At 50.5% G+C, this 19,594-nt stretch overlaps 6 protein-coding genes across 6 annotated transcripts; 1 reads left to right on the top strand and 5 right to left on the bottom strand.

Moving 5' to 3' along the window:
• Positions 1-70: 70 nt before the first annotated feature.
• Positions 71-1,027, bottom strand: ColSpa_01893 (uncharacterized protein; the record flags this gene model as incomplete). Its single annotated transcript, XM_049268105.1, has 1 exon — positions 71-1,027. One exon carries the CDS (start codon positions 1,025-1,027, stop codon positions 71-73), a length of 957 nt encoding a protein of 318 aa, XP_049124062.1.
• Positions 1,028-3,042: 2,015 nt separating this feature from the next.
• ColSpa_01892 (satratoxin biosynthesis SC1 cluster protein 4) lies at positions 3,043-3,369 on the bottom strand (the record flags this gene model as incomplete). Its single annotated transcript, XM_049268104.1, has 1 exon — positions 3,043-3,369. One exon carries the CDS (start codon positions 3,367-3,369, stop codon positions 3,043-3,045), a length of 327 nt encoding a protein of 108 aa, XP_049124061.1.
• Positions 3,370-6,845: 3,476 nt separating this feature from the next.
• On the bottom strand, positions 6,846-7,997 carry ColSpa_01891 (heterokaryon incompatibility protein 6, OR allele; the record flags this gene model as incomplete). The annotated part of the gene is made up of 2 exons (XM_049268103.1): positions 6,846-7,001; positions 7,113-7,997. The coding sequence occupies 2 exons, from the start codon at positions 7,995-7,997 to the stop codon at positions 6,846-6,848; spliced, it is 1,041 nt and encodes a 346-aa protein (XP_049124060.1).
• Positions 7,998-10,148: 2,151 nt separating this feature from the next.
• On the top strand, positions 10,149-11,412 carry ColSpa_01890 (uncharacterized protein; the record flags this gene model as incomplete). Its single annotated transcript, XM_049268102.1, has 3 exons — positions 10,149-10,473; positions 10,602-11,046; positions 11,100-11,412. 3 exons carry the CDS (start codon positions 10,149-10,151, stop codon positions 11,410-11,412), a joined length of 1,083 nt encoding a protein of 360 aa, XP_049124059.1.
• Positions 11,413-15,404: 3,992 nt separating this feature from the next.
• On the bottom strand, positions 15,405-17,614 carry ColSpa_01889 (uncharacterized protein; the record flags this gene model as incomplete). Its single annotated transcript, XM_049268101.1, has 2 exons — positions 15,405-17,204; positions 17,267-17,614. The coding sequence occupies 2 exons, from the start codon at positions 17,612-17,614 to the stop codon at positions 15,405-15,407; spliced, it is 2,148 nt and encodes a 715-aa protein (XP_049124058.1).
• Positions 17,615-18,695: 1,081 nt separating this feature from the next.
• ColSpa_01888 (uncharacterized protein) lies at positions 18,696-19,241 on the bottom strand (the record flags this gene model as incomplete). The annotated part of the gene is made up of 1 exon (XM_049268100.1): positions 18,696-19,241. The coding sequence occupies one exon, from the start codon at positions 19,239-19,241 to the stop codon at positions 18,696-18,698; it is 546 nt and encodes a 181-aa protein (XP_049124057.1).
• Positions 19,242-19,594: the final 353 nt, after the last annotated feature.

Genomic DNA, 19,594 nt, shown 5'->3' with positions numbered 1-19,594 from the left:
CAGCTTCTACCAAGTAACAACAAACAAACAAACCACCAGGAGACACAAACTTCCCCAGAACCACGTCAAGTCACACTTTAGCAATGCTTGTTCCTCCTGCTACATCGCCCTTAACACCGTCCACATCGCGATTCTCGTCGGTCTCCTCCCATTGGGGGATCTTTGATCCAGGCTTGCGATAAGTGATACTCATCTTGGAGATGCCCTCGATCAGCTTCTCTGTTTGACAGACAAGATTCCGGGGACTGTCAGCTCTGAGAGGGAGCAGATCTCGGTCCTGAACATATGCCTTCCATTTCAGACGCTCCATGGCTTCCACGTCAATGTTCTTCTTAACGATGGCGGTACCGGGGATGCACTCATTTCTAGACAGAACCTTTAGTTTGGGGTGCCACTTCCAGATCTCTTCCAGAACCAGTGTGTAAAGCTTGACAAATATCGAGCCGTGTCCAGTCAGTCCAACTGTGTTTAGGAGATTTCGTTTGCACTGTTCGCCTTTGCAGACGAACATATTGAGGTACGCGTGGACCATCTCGTGCACTAGTGTTGCGACGTTCTGTGTGAATGGTAATTGTTCTACCGCCGTGCTACTGGTGTAACCCCACGGGTCAATAGACGAAATTCTGCCCCAAAGGCGTACACGGGTGTATGTATTTCCGAAGTCTGGTCCATGTGTAGTCGCGTCACCGTAACTGTCGAACGAGACGTCTGCTTTCAGGAGGCCGAACCCTGTTTGCAGAACCAGAAGCAGTTCCTTCTGTCCCCTTTGAAGACGTGTCATGGTGCCGAAAAAGAAATACTCGTCAAGATGCCTCATCATCGAGCGCAGCGAGCCCTCGAGGAACGCCGCCTCGACCTCGACCTGTTTTGATCCGTTTCCTTCCGCAAAGTTCTTCAGGCTCTGGGCAGGGAGCTTGGACCAAGGGGCTGCCCGGGGCAATGCCTCCAGGTAGCACTTGACGAACGCATCTCGGGCCGCGATTTGATGGGCTTGGAGCTCGCAGTCGAGAAAGTGCCCACAGGTCATGTTCAACAGAGGTGTTGCGCCGTATGAGAAAGGGGCCAGCGGAATGAAGGGTCGAGGCTCTCGTGTTGCATCTTCTGCACCTTCACCACCATTTGTATGTTGCAGAGTGGCTTTGGGGAGATTTGGGTGTCGGCATGGCTTTGCTTTCTTCACACGTTGGCCTTTTGGACGACGTTTTGAGCCGAAGCGACCCGTCTTCCTCTTCCTCGGGGGTCTCGACGGTGCCATGTTTGTTACTGGTTGAATAACTCAGTGTGCTCAGTTGGAAGCCTTCAACGTCATAGAGTGTTTGGTTGATTGTGGACGCACCTGCTTGGACCGTCGCGGTCTGCTTTCATTATATACAACTCACCAGATAACTAGAAGTTGCTCGTACGTTGAATGCGATGGAGCTATTAAACTTGCGCACCATACATCTAAGAAACTTTTCATTGAAATGTTTTACAGCTTCGAATCTAATAGAAATGTATGATCTGTCTTCTTCAAAGCCAAGAACGGGATACGGCTCACTGGTTTCAATTTGATTCTTCATACAGGCCTCAGAGAGCTTTATACTACCATTGCTTCTCAATTTCTGGAATTTAACTACACTATAAGCGGTGCGTAGGAATGAAACAGTTTTGTATGGAGGCGCAATGAGCTACCCTGCTTCCAGGAACGAAGTAGCTAGGAAGAGGGCTGATGCATCCTGATCTCAGAGACATCTCAGAAAACACACATTGGAGTTAGTCGGGAGCTATAACGAGGTTCTTCTAGAGAACAGGGGCTTCTATTGTGTACCTTAGGATTTGCTTAAAAGATGAGCTGAAGCAGCGGGGAAGGGCCTGAAAAGCATTGATGCCGACACCTTTTGCCGGGCAATGAATCAACCGAAAAGGTCTTGGCATGTAACAATGAAGTCATTCTCTCTTTTATTGTGGTTACCTGAACGCCGAAGGGTGTTCTAACGTTCTTTTATTCAATTTTGGTTGCCTTCGGATCAAAAATGTCTCGAAAACCTGCCTGGAAGATTGCAGATTGCGGTTGTCTCTAAAGGTAACTATTGAGAAAAACCTCACAAACCATTCTGCTCCCCACACCGGTGGAAACCCCGGCATAAACAACAATAATACATGCCTTCTCTCTACATCTTGTGTAGTCACCCGTGTGGTCCCTGAAACTTTAGGTCAAATCCATGCGTAATAACGCTCCCATCCTGCCGGACTCGATAGAGCTCTTGTCCGGCTAAACGCTAATTATGGCGGCTTTGATCTACAAACACGGATGAGCTGCCGTTTTCAATACATAGGTAGTACGGTAAGCCGGATTTATTTCATTTCAAATGCTTCAACCTTGGTTGATTTGGTGCGTTGGGCAAGCAGTTGTGCTATTTGCTGAAATGCAGTTGTACATTGTATGATTTATCTTCTGGTATTAGACCCTTGCTGAAATCCCACCGAAGTGGTACTGGGCCTCTTCCACATTCCTGTACCCAATATCATCCATCACGGCGCGACTCTAACGTTTGATCATGATCCTACAAACTCCATCACATCATTAATCGTAAACACAGATCCCATTCATATGATCTTTATACTGCAAGCGCAGGTGTTTGGCGGAACACCCCATTATGGAACTGCTCAGTATCGTCCGCAAAATTGCCAAAACCGGCAGGCTTTTCCCCCGGTGAATTTATCGTACTGGTATCGAACGTTCTGGGAGTGGGAGAAAGCGGCGCATTCGATGATGGCCCGCCGAAATTGCGGCTGTTTCGATTTGTTGAAGGGTAGGACCTCGAGTTCCCCGTACGGGTAGTCAAGAGACCCAAGCGCGTTGCTAGGGGCTTCAGAGTGGGTAAACAGAGGCAAACCATTGCCGCTGACAGCTCGCTAAGTGACCACATTGCGGGCTCTACGTTCCACCAAGTGAAGTCGGGTAGAATCTTGAGGAACTGGAGGCGAATGACGGAAATAGCTACGGTACTAGCAAGGACTACAGTTAGTCGACGGTTGTGCCGTACGCTCGGGAAGAGAGACTCACAAGAAACCGAGGCTGAAAATCGCCAAAAGATAGAGTTTTTGAGAACGGGGTATTTGAAGCTTGAACAGCGCTGGAAGCGGTAGGAGTAAGATGATGATGTCCGTGACGATGCTGCACGCTCCGAAGACGTAAAATAGGACCTGCTGGCCGAAGCATTTGGCTGGGACACGATGATCCCAAAAGCCCTCCAGGGGAACACAGAAAACGAAGGACATGACGAGGACGCTGAACCCCCATGAACCAATGAAGACCATTGCTGCGATGTAGAGCTTGCGCATAAACTTGGTGCACAACACGCGGTAATACTGAAGTAGGAAGGACATCTTGAAACACAAGTGCCCTAGGCTGTAGAACAATACGGAGCACCAAAAACACTGGATAGAAAAGATTTGTTAGCTGTCCAAAGTCAACGCTAATTATTCTGAGCGTGCTCCCTCACTTTTAAGAACTGTATGTGTTCATCCATTGTAACTGTCTGCTGGTGCCTTCCGAGGCCGTATCGTGTCACTATTCACGGTCAGATACATCGATTGCTCGTCGCGGTTTAGTCATCACCTACTGACTGCAATAGAGATTCCACATCCTAAGACCGACAACTGATCGAATCAGCCGGTTGTCGCCGAGTTTGAGTAACCGACAGGGAACTTCTCGTTGAACTTACCAATGAGAGAGCCGCGGCATAATCATCTAAGCCGATTTTCTTGACAATATGATAGCGCGTCCAAAGGCGAAGGACTAACACACCTGTAGAAATGACCAGACACATGGACACGACGCCAAGGACAATTGGTGACCTGTCCTTTGCCAGCTCCTCTGGAGATAGCTGTGGGAGATCCATAATGGAGCTTTGTGGAGACCCAATCCGTCAATGTACGTCCTTGATGTCCGAGTATCGCAAAGCTGAGCTCGCAGGTGAGAGGCGAAGGGTGCAGCTCGCGGGATGAGTGGGGCCCACTTCTACTTATGACGGTCCATCAAGGAGGACAACCTTGCTAGGCAGGGCGGGCTTGGCATATGGGCTAATATCCAAGACATCAGGATTCCTGAGTTGGGGCTCGTCAACCTGTGATTGTCGTGGCTGCGCATATTCGACGCAAGCAGTAGAAGGCGTTCTTCACTAAAGGGGTAGCCCCCCGATCTGTGGAGCGATTGAAAATGCGAGGAAAATTCGATCACAGCAAACCGTTCGTCGTAACTAACAGCGGCTTGCCAGACAACAAAGGCCTAAGGCTGACCGAATCTGGATCATGGTCCCTCATATAGAAGGCGTGGAATCTCGATAGGCTGGGGAAAAGGTTTTTGTGGCGCGGTTCCAGCTCGCGCGACACCATACAACGTTTCCAAGGTCAGCCCACCTGACAAAAGATCCGCGGAAAGTACACAAGCCACTTTTAGTAAACGAGAGAGGCTTGAGGCGGTGTCAATGGCCCGCCGGTAGAATCGGTAACTTCGAAGCGCCATTCCTTTCTTACTCTTGTGGGAAAGGCGAGTTCGGGACTCCGGTGACTTCGCCGTAATTGCCAAAAGTAGAAGCGCACGTGAAGTTGTTGGGACGAAAGAATCGCCGAATGGGAAAGACCGAAATTCGCTGGGCAGTCTTGTTGTGCGTGTTCTGCATCAGGTCAAGTTCCCAAGACTTGCTCTACGTGGAGTCCATGGTGGCTGACATTCCTCCATGAGACGATTAGGGATTCTGCCTTGGTGTGATTGCGCAGCAACTCGACCATCCAAACATGGTAGTTGCCGAGACACTTTCCTCAGCGTGTGTAAGTTACTTGATGACGTGGATCTTTCCACCAGCCGGGACCAAAACAGCGAAGTACTGTACTGTAGGGTGGTGCAGACGATGTTGGTTCTAGACCAGGCCAATCAACCATTCCTCCATCTGTCATTGTCTGTTGGCCTTTGACGTTACTTGGATGCCATTCAACTCTGCATTCGATCTCGAAGATGCGATGCAAGATGCAGTCTGAGCCTGATTGATGCATTGCATGGCTGCGGCACAGCTGTAATATGCACGTGGGGTGCAGTGGTGTGAATGCCTTTTCTCTTTTGGTAACTTCGTTTGCGGCCAAGACCTGCAAGAGGTTTCAAGCGGCAACGACTCCACTGAATGATGGCGTAATCAGCTCGCTTCGTGATCTTCCTAATCTTCGTGTTCCCGTTGGTTCGCCGTCCTTCCTCAAGTGCCGTCTGTGCCCAGAAGCGTTAATTACGACTTCACACACCGTATTGGGGAATTTTTTTTTTTTTTTTTGCGCGAGGTCTTTGCAACTCCAGCATATCTGACAGAACTCGGCTCTTGGTGGAACAGTCAGAGAGCTACCAAATGCCCAGGCGGCTTGTGTGATGGTAGTTTCCGCAAACATGGAATTGTCTCGGATGCTGTCTGCGCGTCAGACTGCGAATTGCCAAAAGTAAATTTGAGTGGTTGTAAGCTGTAACCCTCATGTTTCGATGGTACCACAGAATTGGACCATTGTTACCGAATCAGCCGTCCGCTTCGGCTGATCTCAGTATTCAGCAAACGTGTTACCTGGATTATGATGGAGCAAGCGATGCGGGTTCCGGAATGCATCGGCCACCGATGGAGTTCATACGACGCAAGATGCGTTGCACGCCTCCATTCTGCCCTGTTCTGGAGGTTGCTAGGCTTCTTAATAGATAAAGAAATGGGAACGGGAAAACAAGAGGATATGGTAGGGATATTGAGTCCGAGGAAATGAGAGCTTGGGAGATTTCATTGTGAAGCAACTTTGATGTCGGAGTCAAGTCCGAAGTCCATTATCCCGCACCATCCGACCAAGTTCCATGGTTGGTCAGAGGCGCATATCAATTATTGGGTCGCCATAACGTTGGTCAGAGAATACACCTAGCCAAGTTCTGGCGGTGAGCCATTTGTACGATATTAGCCGAACGTCAACCTTTCGGTTATTCCGACTATTGGCCTTTGGACCGAAATTTAGTTTCAGGTTGGTGAAGGTGCCAAACTGTCGGTTCTCTCGGTAAAATGTTGGTAATACTGAGGCGGAATCATTTGTACGTTCGCCAACTGCTAAGATACAATTCTTACGTGGGGGTTGGTAACTGCTTGCAAATCCCTGCAAGGAACGACCCTGGACCCAGCCGAGTAAGCGGGATTGGCGCAGGATATCTGCAGGTGTGATACACTGCAGTTCTTCAACGGAACCGAAATTCCCTCGGTTGGTGATCAGCCAATTGTCGGCGGGATGTCAACCTGCAACAGTATCCCCGAAGATTCAGTGTAACCTTGCACCGACAATCCGGAGTCACCTATCACTCTGCATAGAACTATTGGCCCCGTCAAAAGTACTATGTACGAGTCTTCATTTCTAATGCGACCCATTGGCTAGTTTTCAGGCGTGAAGTGGGCGGAAGGTCCCAGTGTTGTCGGGGCTTACCAACTGTCCTTTGACAACCTCGTCCTGTTCCGCCCGAGGTTCTTCATACCATGCAAGATCTTCCGCGTCTTCCGTCGCAATTCCGCGAAGACTGGCTATTTATACTGCAAGGTATCATTCCGCAGTGTCGAAAAAAAAAGAATAAAAGAAGTCAATTGTCTTTGCTCAAAGAAGCTAGAAGAAACTTTTGGGTATCCTCATCGTTACAACGCTAAAAACCATCCTTTCGCGGAGTCTCCTCCATACCTCAAGATAAGCCACCCTGGGAACAACTGACGACAACGATCTGGGAGAGACCAGCATGTTTTCCGGTTTCTCTCGGAGCTATGGTCAGATCTGGACCGCAAAATCGGCCCTTAACAACGCATGCCATGCAGCTATCTGGTGTCGGTGGACCGCGTGGATGAGGTAGCCCTGCTGCTCCCTGCCTCTTGAAGGATCTTGGCCTCTTCCAACGCCTCTCTCCGCGCAAATTCATCGAGCAGCTTATGCGCGGTTTCCAGAGGCAAGTCGGCTATCATTGCCGCCAAGTACTGTAGTCACAAAGCGAGTCAGTCCAACGCAGCTCTATCATGCAGCTAACCAGTGATCCCATCACGCTGCAGGCGACAGGTAAGGCAAAGGACGGAGAATAATAGACATACCTGGGGGAAGACATTGGACGGGTGGTACTTGAACTCCTCCATCATCCGGTTAAGGCGAAGGACCTGCTTCCACGGTACGATGGTGTCTCCAATCAGGAATGTAGGAAATCTGGCCATGGCAATCTCCTCCAGAATCCATCGGCGCTGGAAGTACGGACGACCCATGAAGTCGTTACAGCCGATCCAATGTGGCAGCATGAACGGAATCTCGCCATCGGGCCCCGGCTCCCATAGATTCGTGACAGCCTCGGCCCATTTGTGCGTTGGCGCGTAGTCCTCGGGATGCTTCTCTCGGTCACCGGGGTCTCCCCAGTGGGGCGGCATGGCGTCCTCGATCTGCGCCAGAGTTGCCATCGCCACGTCCGTGTGTTCCGTCTTCTCGCCTAGCCATCCGACGACGAGTTCCGCGTTGCGGTAGATGTTGCGCATGTCTGAATGCTGTTTCGTCTTCTCCAGGTCGTCACGCTGGTTGACGCAGAGGAAGTCGCACCACACTCGCAGCGCCCTCGGCTCGTTCTCGCTTGCACGCGAGCTGCTTATGCCGAATAGTTGCCTCAGCCACCGTGGGGCGCCGTGAGGCCTCCTCGCCGGCGTCCGCTGGAAGCGCTGCGAGATTGTCGGGTAGAAGACGGCGCGGACATGCTTCAGAGCCTGGGACAAGTGGGCGGTGATGGTGACAGGCTGGCCGCTTACGAAGATCTTGTCGGTTTCGGACGCGTCGCCGTAAAGAGAAGAGAGTGCGATGTACTCCCGCGACAGGTCGTCGGTGAGGCGGACGGTAACGAGGCGGCACTCGACGGGGTCGTTGATACTGCGCGCCGACTGAATCTCGAGCAGGCGGATCTCGCGCCTCGAGGGGTCCAGTCGCCTGTATGCGATACTCATGTTCAGATTGGGGCAATCAATCGGTCCGACGGGGGTTTGGGATAAGGTCTTTCGACTCTGGCCAAGCAGGCAGACTGTAGCAGAGACCGAGTCCTCTTTTTTTCTCCCTCTCTTGCTGCTCTCTGGGATCTTTCAAACTTCTGTTGGTTTGTCTCTCCAGTTTCTTCAGCAGCGAGCCGTGGGAGAGTGGAAAGTGGCAGGGCAGGAGTGGGGTTCCAGAGTCTGCAGATGCATCTCGTGTCGCACCAACAATGCAACGGCGGACGAGAAGCGCGTCCAACGCAGGACGGGATGCCGGCGTTTATACCAAGAACGCCCAAAATGCGGGCCCAACGGCTCGGGCAGGGTATCTCTGGGGCAGCGCACTATCAACTGTCCCTAATGCCACCTGTACCACCACTCGGTTGAGATTTTTCAAGGCACAGGGGTCAGTCAGAGTCGCAGAGAGACGGAAACGGATGGAGTCGTGGTGATTTCGCAGGGTTACATAATGTCGGCGGGGTGCATAGGGAACCTCTCATCTCTTGGTTGCAATCAACTCAACTGACTAATGCTGCTAATTACAGGTAATAACATATAATGGGTTGTTTGCTGGTAACAAGATCTTTACTGATCCTTAAGTTATCAGTTGTCGCCGACATATTTTCTCAACTCTTTTTTTTTTTTTTGGTGTTCCGGTTGCTTGGTTGCGTTGAGCGAGTGCAAAAAATTGTCAAAAGTTGCGGGGAGCGAGGCGTGGTAGCCACCCCTTTCAAAGACGTTTTCGTATCACACAGGGGCAGGGGTTTGTGTTCGCCATCAGAGACATTGTGGTACTCTGTACTAGTACTTTGTCCCAGTTGCGTAAACCCCGGAACCGTGGCAATGTCTTCTTTGCTCATCTACTGGCGGAAACGACCATGTAACCCTACTTTGTCGCGTGGTCAACTGCAGTGGACCAGTTGAGGACAGTGTTTGCTGCGTGCAGTCTTGCTAAGCCGAAAGCAACCTGGGCAGATATCATGATGTTGTCTATGCCGCCTAAGGTTTTCTACCCACAGTCTCTTGTGCGGTAACAAGTACCTTTCTCGAGTACGATGCGGACAGCCGTTGAGGACATCCTTCCCACTGCAGGCCCCGTACACCGCATGGCCCTTGGCACCGTTGACAGCATGGAGACGATCATGTCATGTTTTGGGACTTGGTCTTGGACGAACCCCGGATGACCCCCACTTCGTCCAAGCATGGGATGGCTTGTCGCGCCAGCTTTCTCGCTCCTCTTATTCTCTCTTTTCTGGAATGAACCCACCAGCTCCTGACTCGGTACTCTGGACTGCGCAGCACGTGCGTCGTCATCGCCGGAGCGATAGCTCAGCTAAGGAGATGCACAACAGACGAAGACAATATATCTCGCTCACTATATCGTACACCGGAAATAAAGCCATGTTGGGGAATCCAGATACGAGACATCTACGATTCCGATGTTTGACGCGAGGTTTCGGATCAATTTCATTCAATCAGCCTGTTGCTCGCGCGAATCAGACCACGTCTCCCGTCCCTCGAGGGCCTGGCCCCGGACTCACCTCCGGCCACATCTCCGAGATGAAGTGTGCGTTTTTCTCAGTTGAAAAGCCGCCCCCACTGACACTTGTGACTTGAGGTCGATTCGTTCAAAGATCCCTGGCATGTTCATCCCACAATCGCGCATTGTAGGCAAGTACCATAGTACATGTGAAGTCTGTACAGATATCACATGGGCCAACTTGCAGGTCCTGGCAAGGGCGGCTGTCATTGATCCATCCCACATTTCTCCAAACCCTACCTGGCAGCGCTTCCAACCGCACGATGATAGTCTTCCGCAGCAACCCCTTGGCTATCTTGTCACAGCCAGTTTTCTCAAAACGGACACAGAAGATCCATGTTACCCACCTCTCTCAGTATTGACTTCCCTGGCCAGGAAGCGATGTAGTCCTACGCTATTCATAAAGCTCCAGGTCTCCCCCGTCTGATGTTTCATGGATATAGTCGTTAGGCTCTAGTCTGTGCTCATTCTAGACCAAAGCAGCTTCGTTCACCGACTCTTCTTATCCAGTATAATCCCTCCGCATTCCTCTTCCTCTTTTCCCTTTCTGCCCAACACTGAGACCCTAGGAAAGTCTAAGCTCACCGCCAATGATCAGTCCGTCGCAACTCAGCCCTGGGGCTCACGACGCCGCCGTCTCGGCTGCGAATCCGCTGCTCCGGATTCTTGGGTCTTTGTGGGGGTTGCTCGCACCAAAGCGAATCCGCCTCGAAGATGATCTAGCAAAGACGCCGGCAAGGCTGGCCTCTCTCGTCAAGCCCATTTGCACAGACATGCTGCAGGAGCTGCACTATCCTGGGGTTCCACAGCTCAAGAAGGAGTCGGTCGAAGCGCTCCTGAAATACATGTACAAGAGGGCTGTCGACATTGGCTATCCCCTCGACACCCCCGTCTCCGCAAAAGCGTTCCGCTTGGGTTACTCACTAGGACTGGCACGTTTACCCCTTCACCATCTCGCAACCTACCAAATTCACGTTGTATACCCCTCAAAATGATGTAATTGCTGACGAGCTGGCAGCTCTGTCATCCTAATCACCCAACAGAAGTGCAGGGTTTCGTCGGGCTCTTCACATGGCTCGTTGTCCAATACGATGACATTGTCGGTCAGAACGACGAAATGGCCGAAGCCCAGCTCTTCCAGGAGCGGTTTTTCAAAGGCGAGACTCAGCCTAACGCCATGCTGGAGGGTCTAGCGTGCCTGATGCGGGAAGCTCCTAGCCTGTTTGACCCTGTCATGGCCAACTTGCTGCAAATATCGACCCTCAAGTTCTTAACGTGTAACTTGCTGGAGCGCCACGAAGGCTTCCGCAACATGACTGTTACGCGCGCGGGTGTCAAGTTCCCGGACTTCCTTAGAGACTTGTCGGGCATCAATGTGGCTTACGCCGTATTCTGCTTCCCCAAGGCCCAATACCCTGACGTTGGGCAATACCTGGAAGCCATCCCTGACATGGCCAGGTTTATCGACATTTCGAACGACGTCATGTCGTAAGTACCGTTGACTTTTGGTCCCCTTAAACACACTGCTAATGACCACTTAGTTTCTACAAGGAGGAGCTCAGCGGCGACACAAGAAATTACGTACACAACCGTGCAATGGCAACCGGGAGGCCAGTGCTCACTGAACTCGAGGACGTTAAGAACGAGGTGGTAGGAGCCGCAAACAGAGCTTCAGCAATCCTTAAGGGACGCGGCAAATACGAACAATCTCTCCACGAGAGTGTCCGAGGCTTGTTGGCGATGCACACAACAAACCCCAGATACAAGTTGAAAGACTTTGGCTTGGCTGAGGAGCATCCCCTGGCCCCATTCGAAGACAAGATTGGTGAGCTGTTTGACCGCATGAAGGCATGATTTGTTCTGGACTGGGTTTGCATTTGAAACGGCATGAGATATCCCTTGGGAGGCTTTCTGGTTTTATTTCGTACTTCAGATTTTCCTTCATTGTTAGTTTTGATGGTTTGGGTTCCGACACGGATGGACACATGGAATACTTCAAGTAAAAGCTACGACAGAGGCGGCAGGCAGTCCCTGTTAAAAGTTCTAGAAAAGACGTGTCGTAAGTTTTTGCCAAAACAGTACCCTCTACCTTTCATCATGTTTGCACGTTTGCACGGATGTTTTAGAATGCTTCGTAGAAGGATTCATCCCCTGGTTGTTAAGTGGTGATCGACCCCCGCTAACCCCCGAGCCATCTTCTACCTATGTCTGGTTCGGCTTAGTCCCAACAAGGTCCCTGGCAACCAATGCAAAACCACGACTCAAATGCCGGATATAATAGTTTTGCCAAGAATGGCTCGACCAGCCCTAGAGAAGGAAGAATAGGCTGGTGATTAAGCTCTCTAAAGAAAATTGTCCGGCAGTTGTCGGTGACTTGTCATTTTACACGGCTTAGAAAACCGTCCAAAGAATATGACATTGCTGACATAGGCCTTTCTTCAGACTGTTTCTTGATCACGCGATCATTTTGGTCAAGCAGACATACCCGAGAAGCCGGCAAATTTTACGGGTGCGGATACTGCCGCCTCGTCAAGGTGACCCAGTGACTAGGGACCACAAATTCACAAGATACCAGGTGGCTGGGAGCCCAGCCAAGTCCAAGGGTGATTTCATAATTCAGCGGTGACATTTTCGGACTCGCCATGTTCTAGAACGATTTCAGATTAGCCACGGCAGGTAAAGTCGGTCTGGCAATGCCGAAAGAAGCTAGTGCTGAACCAGGTGGTCACAAAGGGTTGATCTGCTGGCCTAAGGCTGTTGTACGACTGTCTCATGAATGTGGCTGCTCGTCATACAGTACTCTGTACCGGATTTATTGACACCACCCTCCTGAAATCACCGCGCCCTTTAACTTACGAAACTATTCTGCAGACCCAAAAGCACAATTGCCGATTCGTATTTTTGATAAAACTTGCCCAGCTGAAAGTCCATCTATGCTCTGAACTTACTTATACGAGGAGAAAGGTCTGAGCTAAGGTCTTGGAACGCAAGCGTACGAAGATACGTTGACCTGACGGCATAAGTCCATCCTTTATGGCCCAAGGGCCAAGTTGTAGAGGTCCTAGACGGATGAAATGCCCAAAAGGTGCAACGGCCTGACTGTGCTAAGATGGAGCAGTGACCAATAAACGTTAGATCAACTCCTTAGAGATGGCCAGGGGGACGCGCACGTACTGACTGTGCTCGAGTAATTTCAACATCTACTTAACCAGAGATACAGCCCTCCGCTCTTAAGCACTCAGTCATTCGCCCTTTTTCGCTACTCACTGCATCTTTACCTCTAGAACGAGAATGAGGCTACAGAAAACGGTATTGTGGACGTCGTTCCTTTTACCCCGTGTACAAGTCGCCTCGTCAACCGTCAGCAACATCAGATGACGTTATAAACTTCGGCAATCTGATCTGTGGAAATCATGAAATTGTTTCATATCTACAATCTAGGCGAGTTTCCCCAGTGCAGTAGCTAGTGCGGCTTCCAGAACCTGTACCAGTCTTGACGTACGACAACCCGAATCGCAGTCCTATTGTAGCCATTCATTTTGTGGAGCAGAATGAGACTCATCTATGTTTTAACTACGAAGATCGACCATCAACTCAAAATGTCCAACTTAATCTCAGATGATCAGACTGTGGCTACAGCTGTGAAAACAACGTGCTAGTAGGGTAATCACGACTAAGGTCTTATTGTTAACGCGCAAGCTGGAGCCAGTTCAGTTAACAAGCACTTCGTCCATTGTTGTTTTCAGACTCGCCCAAACTCGCCAGAAGCATGGAAAACCTCGTCGATAAGGATCGAGTGATCTTGATGTAGTGCAAAATCATCAGCCGGGTGTGCTAGAGAAGAAAAGCGGGTCAATAAGCTAGAGACAGACCACACGCGCGTGCTGGACTAGGTAATTGAATTCAGCTCCAAAGGCTGGTTACACAGAAACAGCCTCAATGAAACATAGGCACAAAATAAGTCTAGTCAGTAAGTTAGCTGGGATCTAGACCTAGTTCTGTCGCTTAAGTTGATGGGCTATCCACTGAAGCATTCCTATACGAAAGGCGAGCGAATGGCATCACCCCAAAGCAGAAGGTTCCCACGGATCCGGAAGACCCATAATCGCACGGTGTCTCTGGTCGAAGAACTTGGAAAACCCCTGCAACAATCAACCGCGTTATCAAATCGGAGGGCGTTGCTAATCAAGCGAAGACCTCAGACAAAGCAACATAGCTCCGGCTTGCACGCTGTACACAACTAGCTCACCTAAGTCTGGCGAGGCTCCCTCAAGGCCGCTCAAGTCTTGCAAGTCCTTCAAGGTACCTTGCGCACCGTCTAACGCGTCAAGACCCCTCTGGTGCGTCAAGGATGAGTAGTTCCTCTACCTGGTCCTCGGGACTCCTAGCCTATAAGAAAACACTACAAACATCATCCGTGCTTGACAGCCTCGTCATCGAAGGGCTCTTTGGCGGTCGGCTAACCGACTAGCTTTTAATGAAATGTACGGAATTATTCACAACAAATAGTAATTCAAAATCTTGCTCTGGACAATCGACGCGACGCATTTTCCTCCAGTCTCTTTCGTTACACTACAAGTACAGATTTTCCATGGCAAACAATGCATCATTCTTTCCTTCTTGATCGCATCTGTCAATGAAGTCTTCTCCAAAGTAGCCCAAGGTGCTATCCCATTCCTGTATAGTCTCAAAAATGTGCTTCATCAGCATGCGGGGATAGTGTCTGTGTTGACCTCTTTTGTCGTGAGCGTATTGGGAGCAGCTCCCATACTCATAGGAGAAGCCGCCTTGACACGAAAACAGCATCACGTAACCATGAACCATCTCATGGATCAGCATCTCAACAACCTGGCCAATGGTCCACATCCGTGTTGTGTCAATGTCAACGTCGACGACGGGAAGCGAACCGATGCCATTTCCCCGCAGTCCAGTTCGGAAGCTGCTGCATGAGTTTTCGCAATTCTCATTGCCATCTCGGATGTCAACTCGCAGAAAAGACAGCTTGTGACCGGACAGACATCTGTGTTTGTGAGTAAGCCAACCTTGTAAGAAGTACTGATCGACGATCCGCGCCACCTCGAGTATGTGCGTAAAATGTTCTTGTCTTTTACTGTCATAGAGCTCGTGGAGTCCTTCGATCAAGGCGTATTTTAACTTGTCTTGAGCTTCGATTGCGTTGTCTGGGTCTAGGGAGACGCCTTGATGAATGGTCGTCATCACCAATTCTCCGATATAATAGGCGCCGTACTGACCATGCGGCTGAGTCCCAGGACCAAAAACAGGTCTTATGTTATTCATATGGACAGCGCAGGGGCGAAGCACGACGTCTTTCCGGCGAGGTGTGTTATCGTGCCTGTGCATGGCTTCCGTTTGATCGTAGGCAGCAGTGGGCTCAGATGCTTCGGCGTTTTTGAGTGGTTGTAAAGCATCAATTTCTATGGCGAGAACAATTGTTCTTGTTATAGCACACCTGCGTTTCAAAGGCAAATACAGTACTGCAGCTGTTTGGTCGTCGAACTTAAAGACCAGAAACAGAGCCAAGCTTTGTTCTGACTTGACTGGTGACCTACGAAACAATCGAGAAGCTGGTCTGATAAAGAACGCATAAGATGCAGGATAGTTTAGATTCAAAGGTACCTGGACACCCAAAAGTGGCTGGCAACGTTTCTTTCTGGGCTGTCCAGCCATTCGAAGATAGATGACTAAAGAGCCTTCACACAAGACTCCGTGAACAGCGAATCACTGGGTGTGATTCCTCTGGTCTCTGCTGGAGGGCAATAGTCAGAGAACCTGAAACGAATTTAGACTAAAGAGAAATTCATGTTTTCGTGCGTGCAGCCTACAACTTAATGCTTCTGCTTTATTCTATTCACCTCCTCCTGAGATCCCACCCCCACCAACTGAGTATCTTCAACTGACAACCGGGTATAACCAAACCTCACCCTTCTATCCTTCAGCATTCTTGTCAAGTCAATACCATCCATGCGGCCCGCAGCAGGAGAGATATCCATAAACTTGGAATCCCGCACAACCGTCGAGGCATACCCTAGAATTTCTGGCCCGTGAACAAATTGCGTCACCACAGCGCTCATCGTACCTCCCAGCAGCAAAACCACACAAGAAAGTATGTAAAGCGCCATCCATACACTAGAGACATGGAAAACCTCAACCGGCGTTGCGACATCGACAGCAACAGTGACGTTCGGCTCAAAGGACGCCTTGACGTCTACACTCCCGCTGGGAGCATTCGAAAACGCCTGGCTGAGGAACACATAGGAGTTCACCAGCTGCGCCAGGCGGTATCCGAAATCTCTCGGCGGAATGCTCGCCAGCTCCGGCGGTGCTGTAGCGGCAGTCATCGTTGCCGATGACGGGTTCTCGAGGAAGTTCAGCGAGATGTCCGACGTGTAGCTCGAATCGAAATGGTTTGTCGCCTGAGGCAGCTTGCGTGAGACATAGCGGAATACCTGGACGAAGGAGAGCTGCGAGATGTTCTCATCGGCGTGCGGTCTCTGCGAGGGTCTCTGAGCGATGACGCTGCAGTTCTGACGAGCCGTGGGGGAGTCGCGGGAGCAGTGGACACGTGACTCGACATATTTCTGCGTGACGCCGCAGCGCGAGGTGATGTAATCTGGCGGTGCGCGGGAGCTGGTTTGTTCTTTTGCTTGGAAGAGCAGCGTCGTTGGATTCGCAACGACCCCCTTTTCACCCTCGAAAACGTCTGGGCGATTCGAGTCTTCAACATTCAAGCCTCGTTGGGTATACCAATCATAGTCATTCCACAACTCATCAACAAAATTGTCCAGGGCGAGGTTCCATCCCGCCCCGCGATCCTGATTGTTGCTGTCGTTGGAGACGATATTTGTGCCGTTTAGCTTGAGGTTCCATCCCTGCCAGGTGCCGTTCGCGACAGAGTTGCAGCGGCTGGACATGCACAGCGAAGTCTCGTTGAATAGGACTTCCTTGGCGAAGCTAGTACCAGAGCCTGGACTGTAACTGAAGGAAGAGACGCTGATATTTTCACACTCGAGGTGAATGTAGCTCGACTCCAGCGAGAAGGTGGTGTTACCCTCCGCAATATTTGTAACAGGAACACCAACAAGAGACGAAAACTCCCGTTCCGTGTCATTCATCGGAATCGACTGCCAATCCGAGTTGCTGAAATCACCGTAAGAGGATAACGCAGGAACCTTGACATTTCCCCAAACATCCATTGCAGCGCTCTTTACAGCGTCCGGGCTAAGGATAAGAGCGTTGTACATAGCGTTGACGATAGACATGCGGTTGTTGTTATAGGCGGAACTCGTCGGCGAGGCATCCGACCAGGATGCGAACTGGGATTGAGCGTTGGTGTCGAAATAGACCACATCCGCTGGTTGGGTCACGGTCCGGGAACGGGTTTCGAGCATGCGAAGAACAGACTGGCCGCCAAGGGGCGAGAATATCCAGATAAGAACCAGAAAAAGTGCGAGAAGGTTGAGAGCTCGCAGCTGGAAGTGAACGAGGAGTGTACCGCCCACCGTTCGACTTCCCATCAGCTGCTCAAGGACTCCCATTGTTGCGCCCTTTTCGAGTTTCCAGCGTGCGACTTGCGACATCAGACGACCGACGATAGCCGCGAAGATGATTGGGAAGAGAGTTGCGAGCTAAACATCCACTCATCAGCGGCTTCGCTAAGCAAACGTCACGCTTGGGGCAGAGCACTTACGATAGTGATCGCATTCCGATACTGTCTGGCAGGGGCACCATCGATATCCTGCCCGTCAAGCTTCAACACAAGAAACGCGAATGCAAGAAATGCAACAGGGCAGATGACTGCGAAGACATCGGCTAGAATCACAAATGGTTCCTTGTTGGCCCTTCGAAACTCATACGCCGCACCGCCGTCTCGGCCATCGCTCCGATCCAGCACCGCTTCGTATGCAGTGTCTTGGCTGTAGGTTTTCTCTCTCACCGAGGGCTCTCGAACTCCTTGCGTCTTTGCCGGTTCTGTGTTTTCAGAGTCCAGTGTCGTCATCAAATGACTCTGTTCTCGAGGACGGTTCTCTGAATCCATTGTATTGGTGGACAAAAAGCTCATACCGATTGTAGGGAAAAAGAAGTTTGGCGCGATAATAACCACCAGGCGTATCATGCAAGTTGGGCAACCCTTACGGACATTATCTCTAAAAACCACTCCCCACAAAATGAGTTAGGCAACAGAATTCTTTCTAGGAAAACTGTCAGATTATGGGTGATCATGCATGAGAAATCGCGCTAACATCACCAAACCCTTGGCAAAATGGACCCTAAGGATCGGTCTGGGCGTGTAGCTGAACCGCTTCCCATGGACAGATCACACCGTTCTCTGGCTAGGCAACTTGTACCAAACGCGCTTACAGCTAGCTTCAAGGTGGCACCGAGCCAATGATGAAAATCATAGAAGGAAGCATTCTGTTCTATAACTTGATCGCATTATGCTTTTGTGACATTTAAAGTGGCTTCGAAACCTGAAAAGTTTGCCTCGGTGTTTTATCAAAAAAGTCGGTTGATGCGAGTAATTGGATCATACCAAGATGAGCAACCTCAACATCAGCTTTGGTATTCATGCCAAATGTAAAGGACTCGGAACTGGAAGTGTCCAAAGAAATGCATACACCCATAATCGAATTACCTCGAGAAGTTAAAGAGCTCACCCTTACCCATGAATCTATGCCATGTGTTGGTTAAGCTTGATGTATGCATCTGGTGAGCAAGCTTGGAGTAGTCGCCTTTCCCGACCGAAGCTCTCCGCATTCCTGAACGTAGAACTAGCAATGGCAGACTTCAAACACACACACATACACAGTCCTCTTCCTATTCCAACTTCGTGTAATAAGTAAAATTTCGACTAGTTTTTGTTCACTGTTTGTAATTCAAAGTACCTACTGCTATGATTTCCAGCGGCCTTGTTACACGCCACTGTCTCGCTTAGACGCGCTGTACACCAATAAGTCCCAGAAAAAGAGAATCCTTAGCAGCTCCGCAAGTGATACAAATCCACAAACTACCAAAAACCAACGCCAACAACTCCATTGACACGGGAGCGAATCGGTCTGCAGACAATTGCATCTTCTCCGTTCAAGTTCAAACCTCTGTGCACAATCGCGGCTTCAGCTTTACATCGGCTTCGCAGCAAGCCACCAAACACGTTGCCCCTTACTCCGGGACGAGATCCTATCCCCTCTCTTCCACAGCTCGAGCCCAAAGTCCTCGTACGGGTGGATCGCCTCGTCAGTCAGCCCAAACTCGCTTAACTCCGGCGCCCAGCTCTGAATCTGGCACACAACGGCCTTCAGCAGTGCGACGAACGCCAGGCCATGCCCATTGCCATCCGCGTTACGATGCATGACGTCAAAGTCCACCTCACACTGCTCCCGGCGACAAGAGAAGAGCAGCAGATACGCGTGCACCATCTCGTGAACTGCAATCTGGACAAGCTCTTTGAGCGGTAGTTGTGTACTCGTGCCGTCGACATGGTAGCGGACCGTGCTCAGGCGAATGACGATGCTGGGGCCCCCGGGCTTGCTAGTCCGGAGGGGCTGCGTCCAACCCACACGACCCCGCGCTTGTCCGACTTCTAGAAGGACTGGGTGGGAGACGTGGTTGATCTGAGGTGTCGGGAAGAGTAGGCCCAGAAGGCACAGCTCATCGATGGCCTTCATGATAGAGAAGATTGTGCCGGCTGAAACAACATTAGGATTCGTTTCGGCACCTTGATCGGACAAAACGTGGGCGACAGTGTTCCTCAGCGACTTCTCGCATGTAGTCCATTGAACCGGTCCCAAGATGCTTTCAGATAAGGTGATGGCGACGTCGTTGATGTTGCATGACTGTGGTTGGATGAGGGGTTCATTCTGGTGAGCTTTCCGAGAGTGGTGCGGACATTGTTGCGGGAGAAATCTGGCTCGCTTCGCTTCTACCATTTCGCCCTGTCGTGTCATTTCGTGTGTGGAGGAGATTCTAATGTTTCTTCCTTTTAACGGTTATATCGTTGGTGTGATCATTTTGTAAACTC

Source organism: Colletotrichum spaethianum (genome assembly GCF_022836535.1).
Source record: "Colletotrichum spaethianum MAFF 239500 DNA, contig03, whole genome shotgun sequence".
Lineage (NCBI taxonomy): Eukaryota > Fungi > Ascomycota > Sordariomycetes > Glomerellales > Glomerellaceae > Colletotrichum > Colletotrichum spaethianum.
Note: the sequence above shows the minus strand (reverse complement) of the source record. Positions and strands in the feature narration are given on the sequence as shown.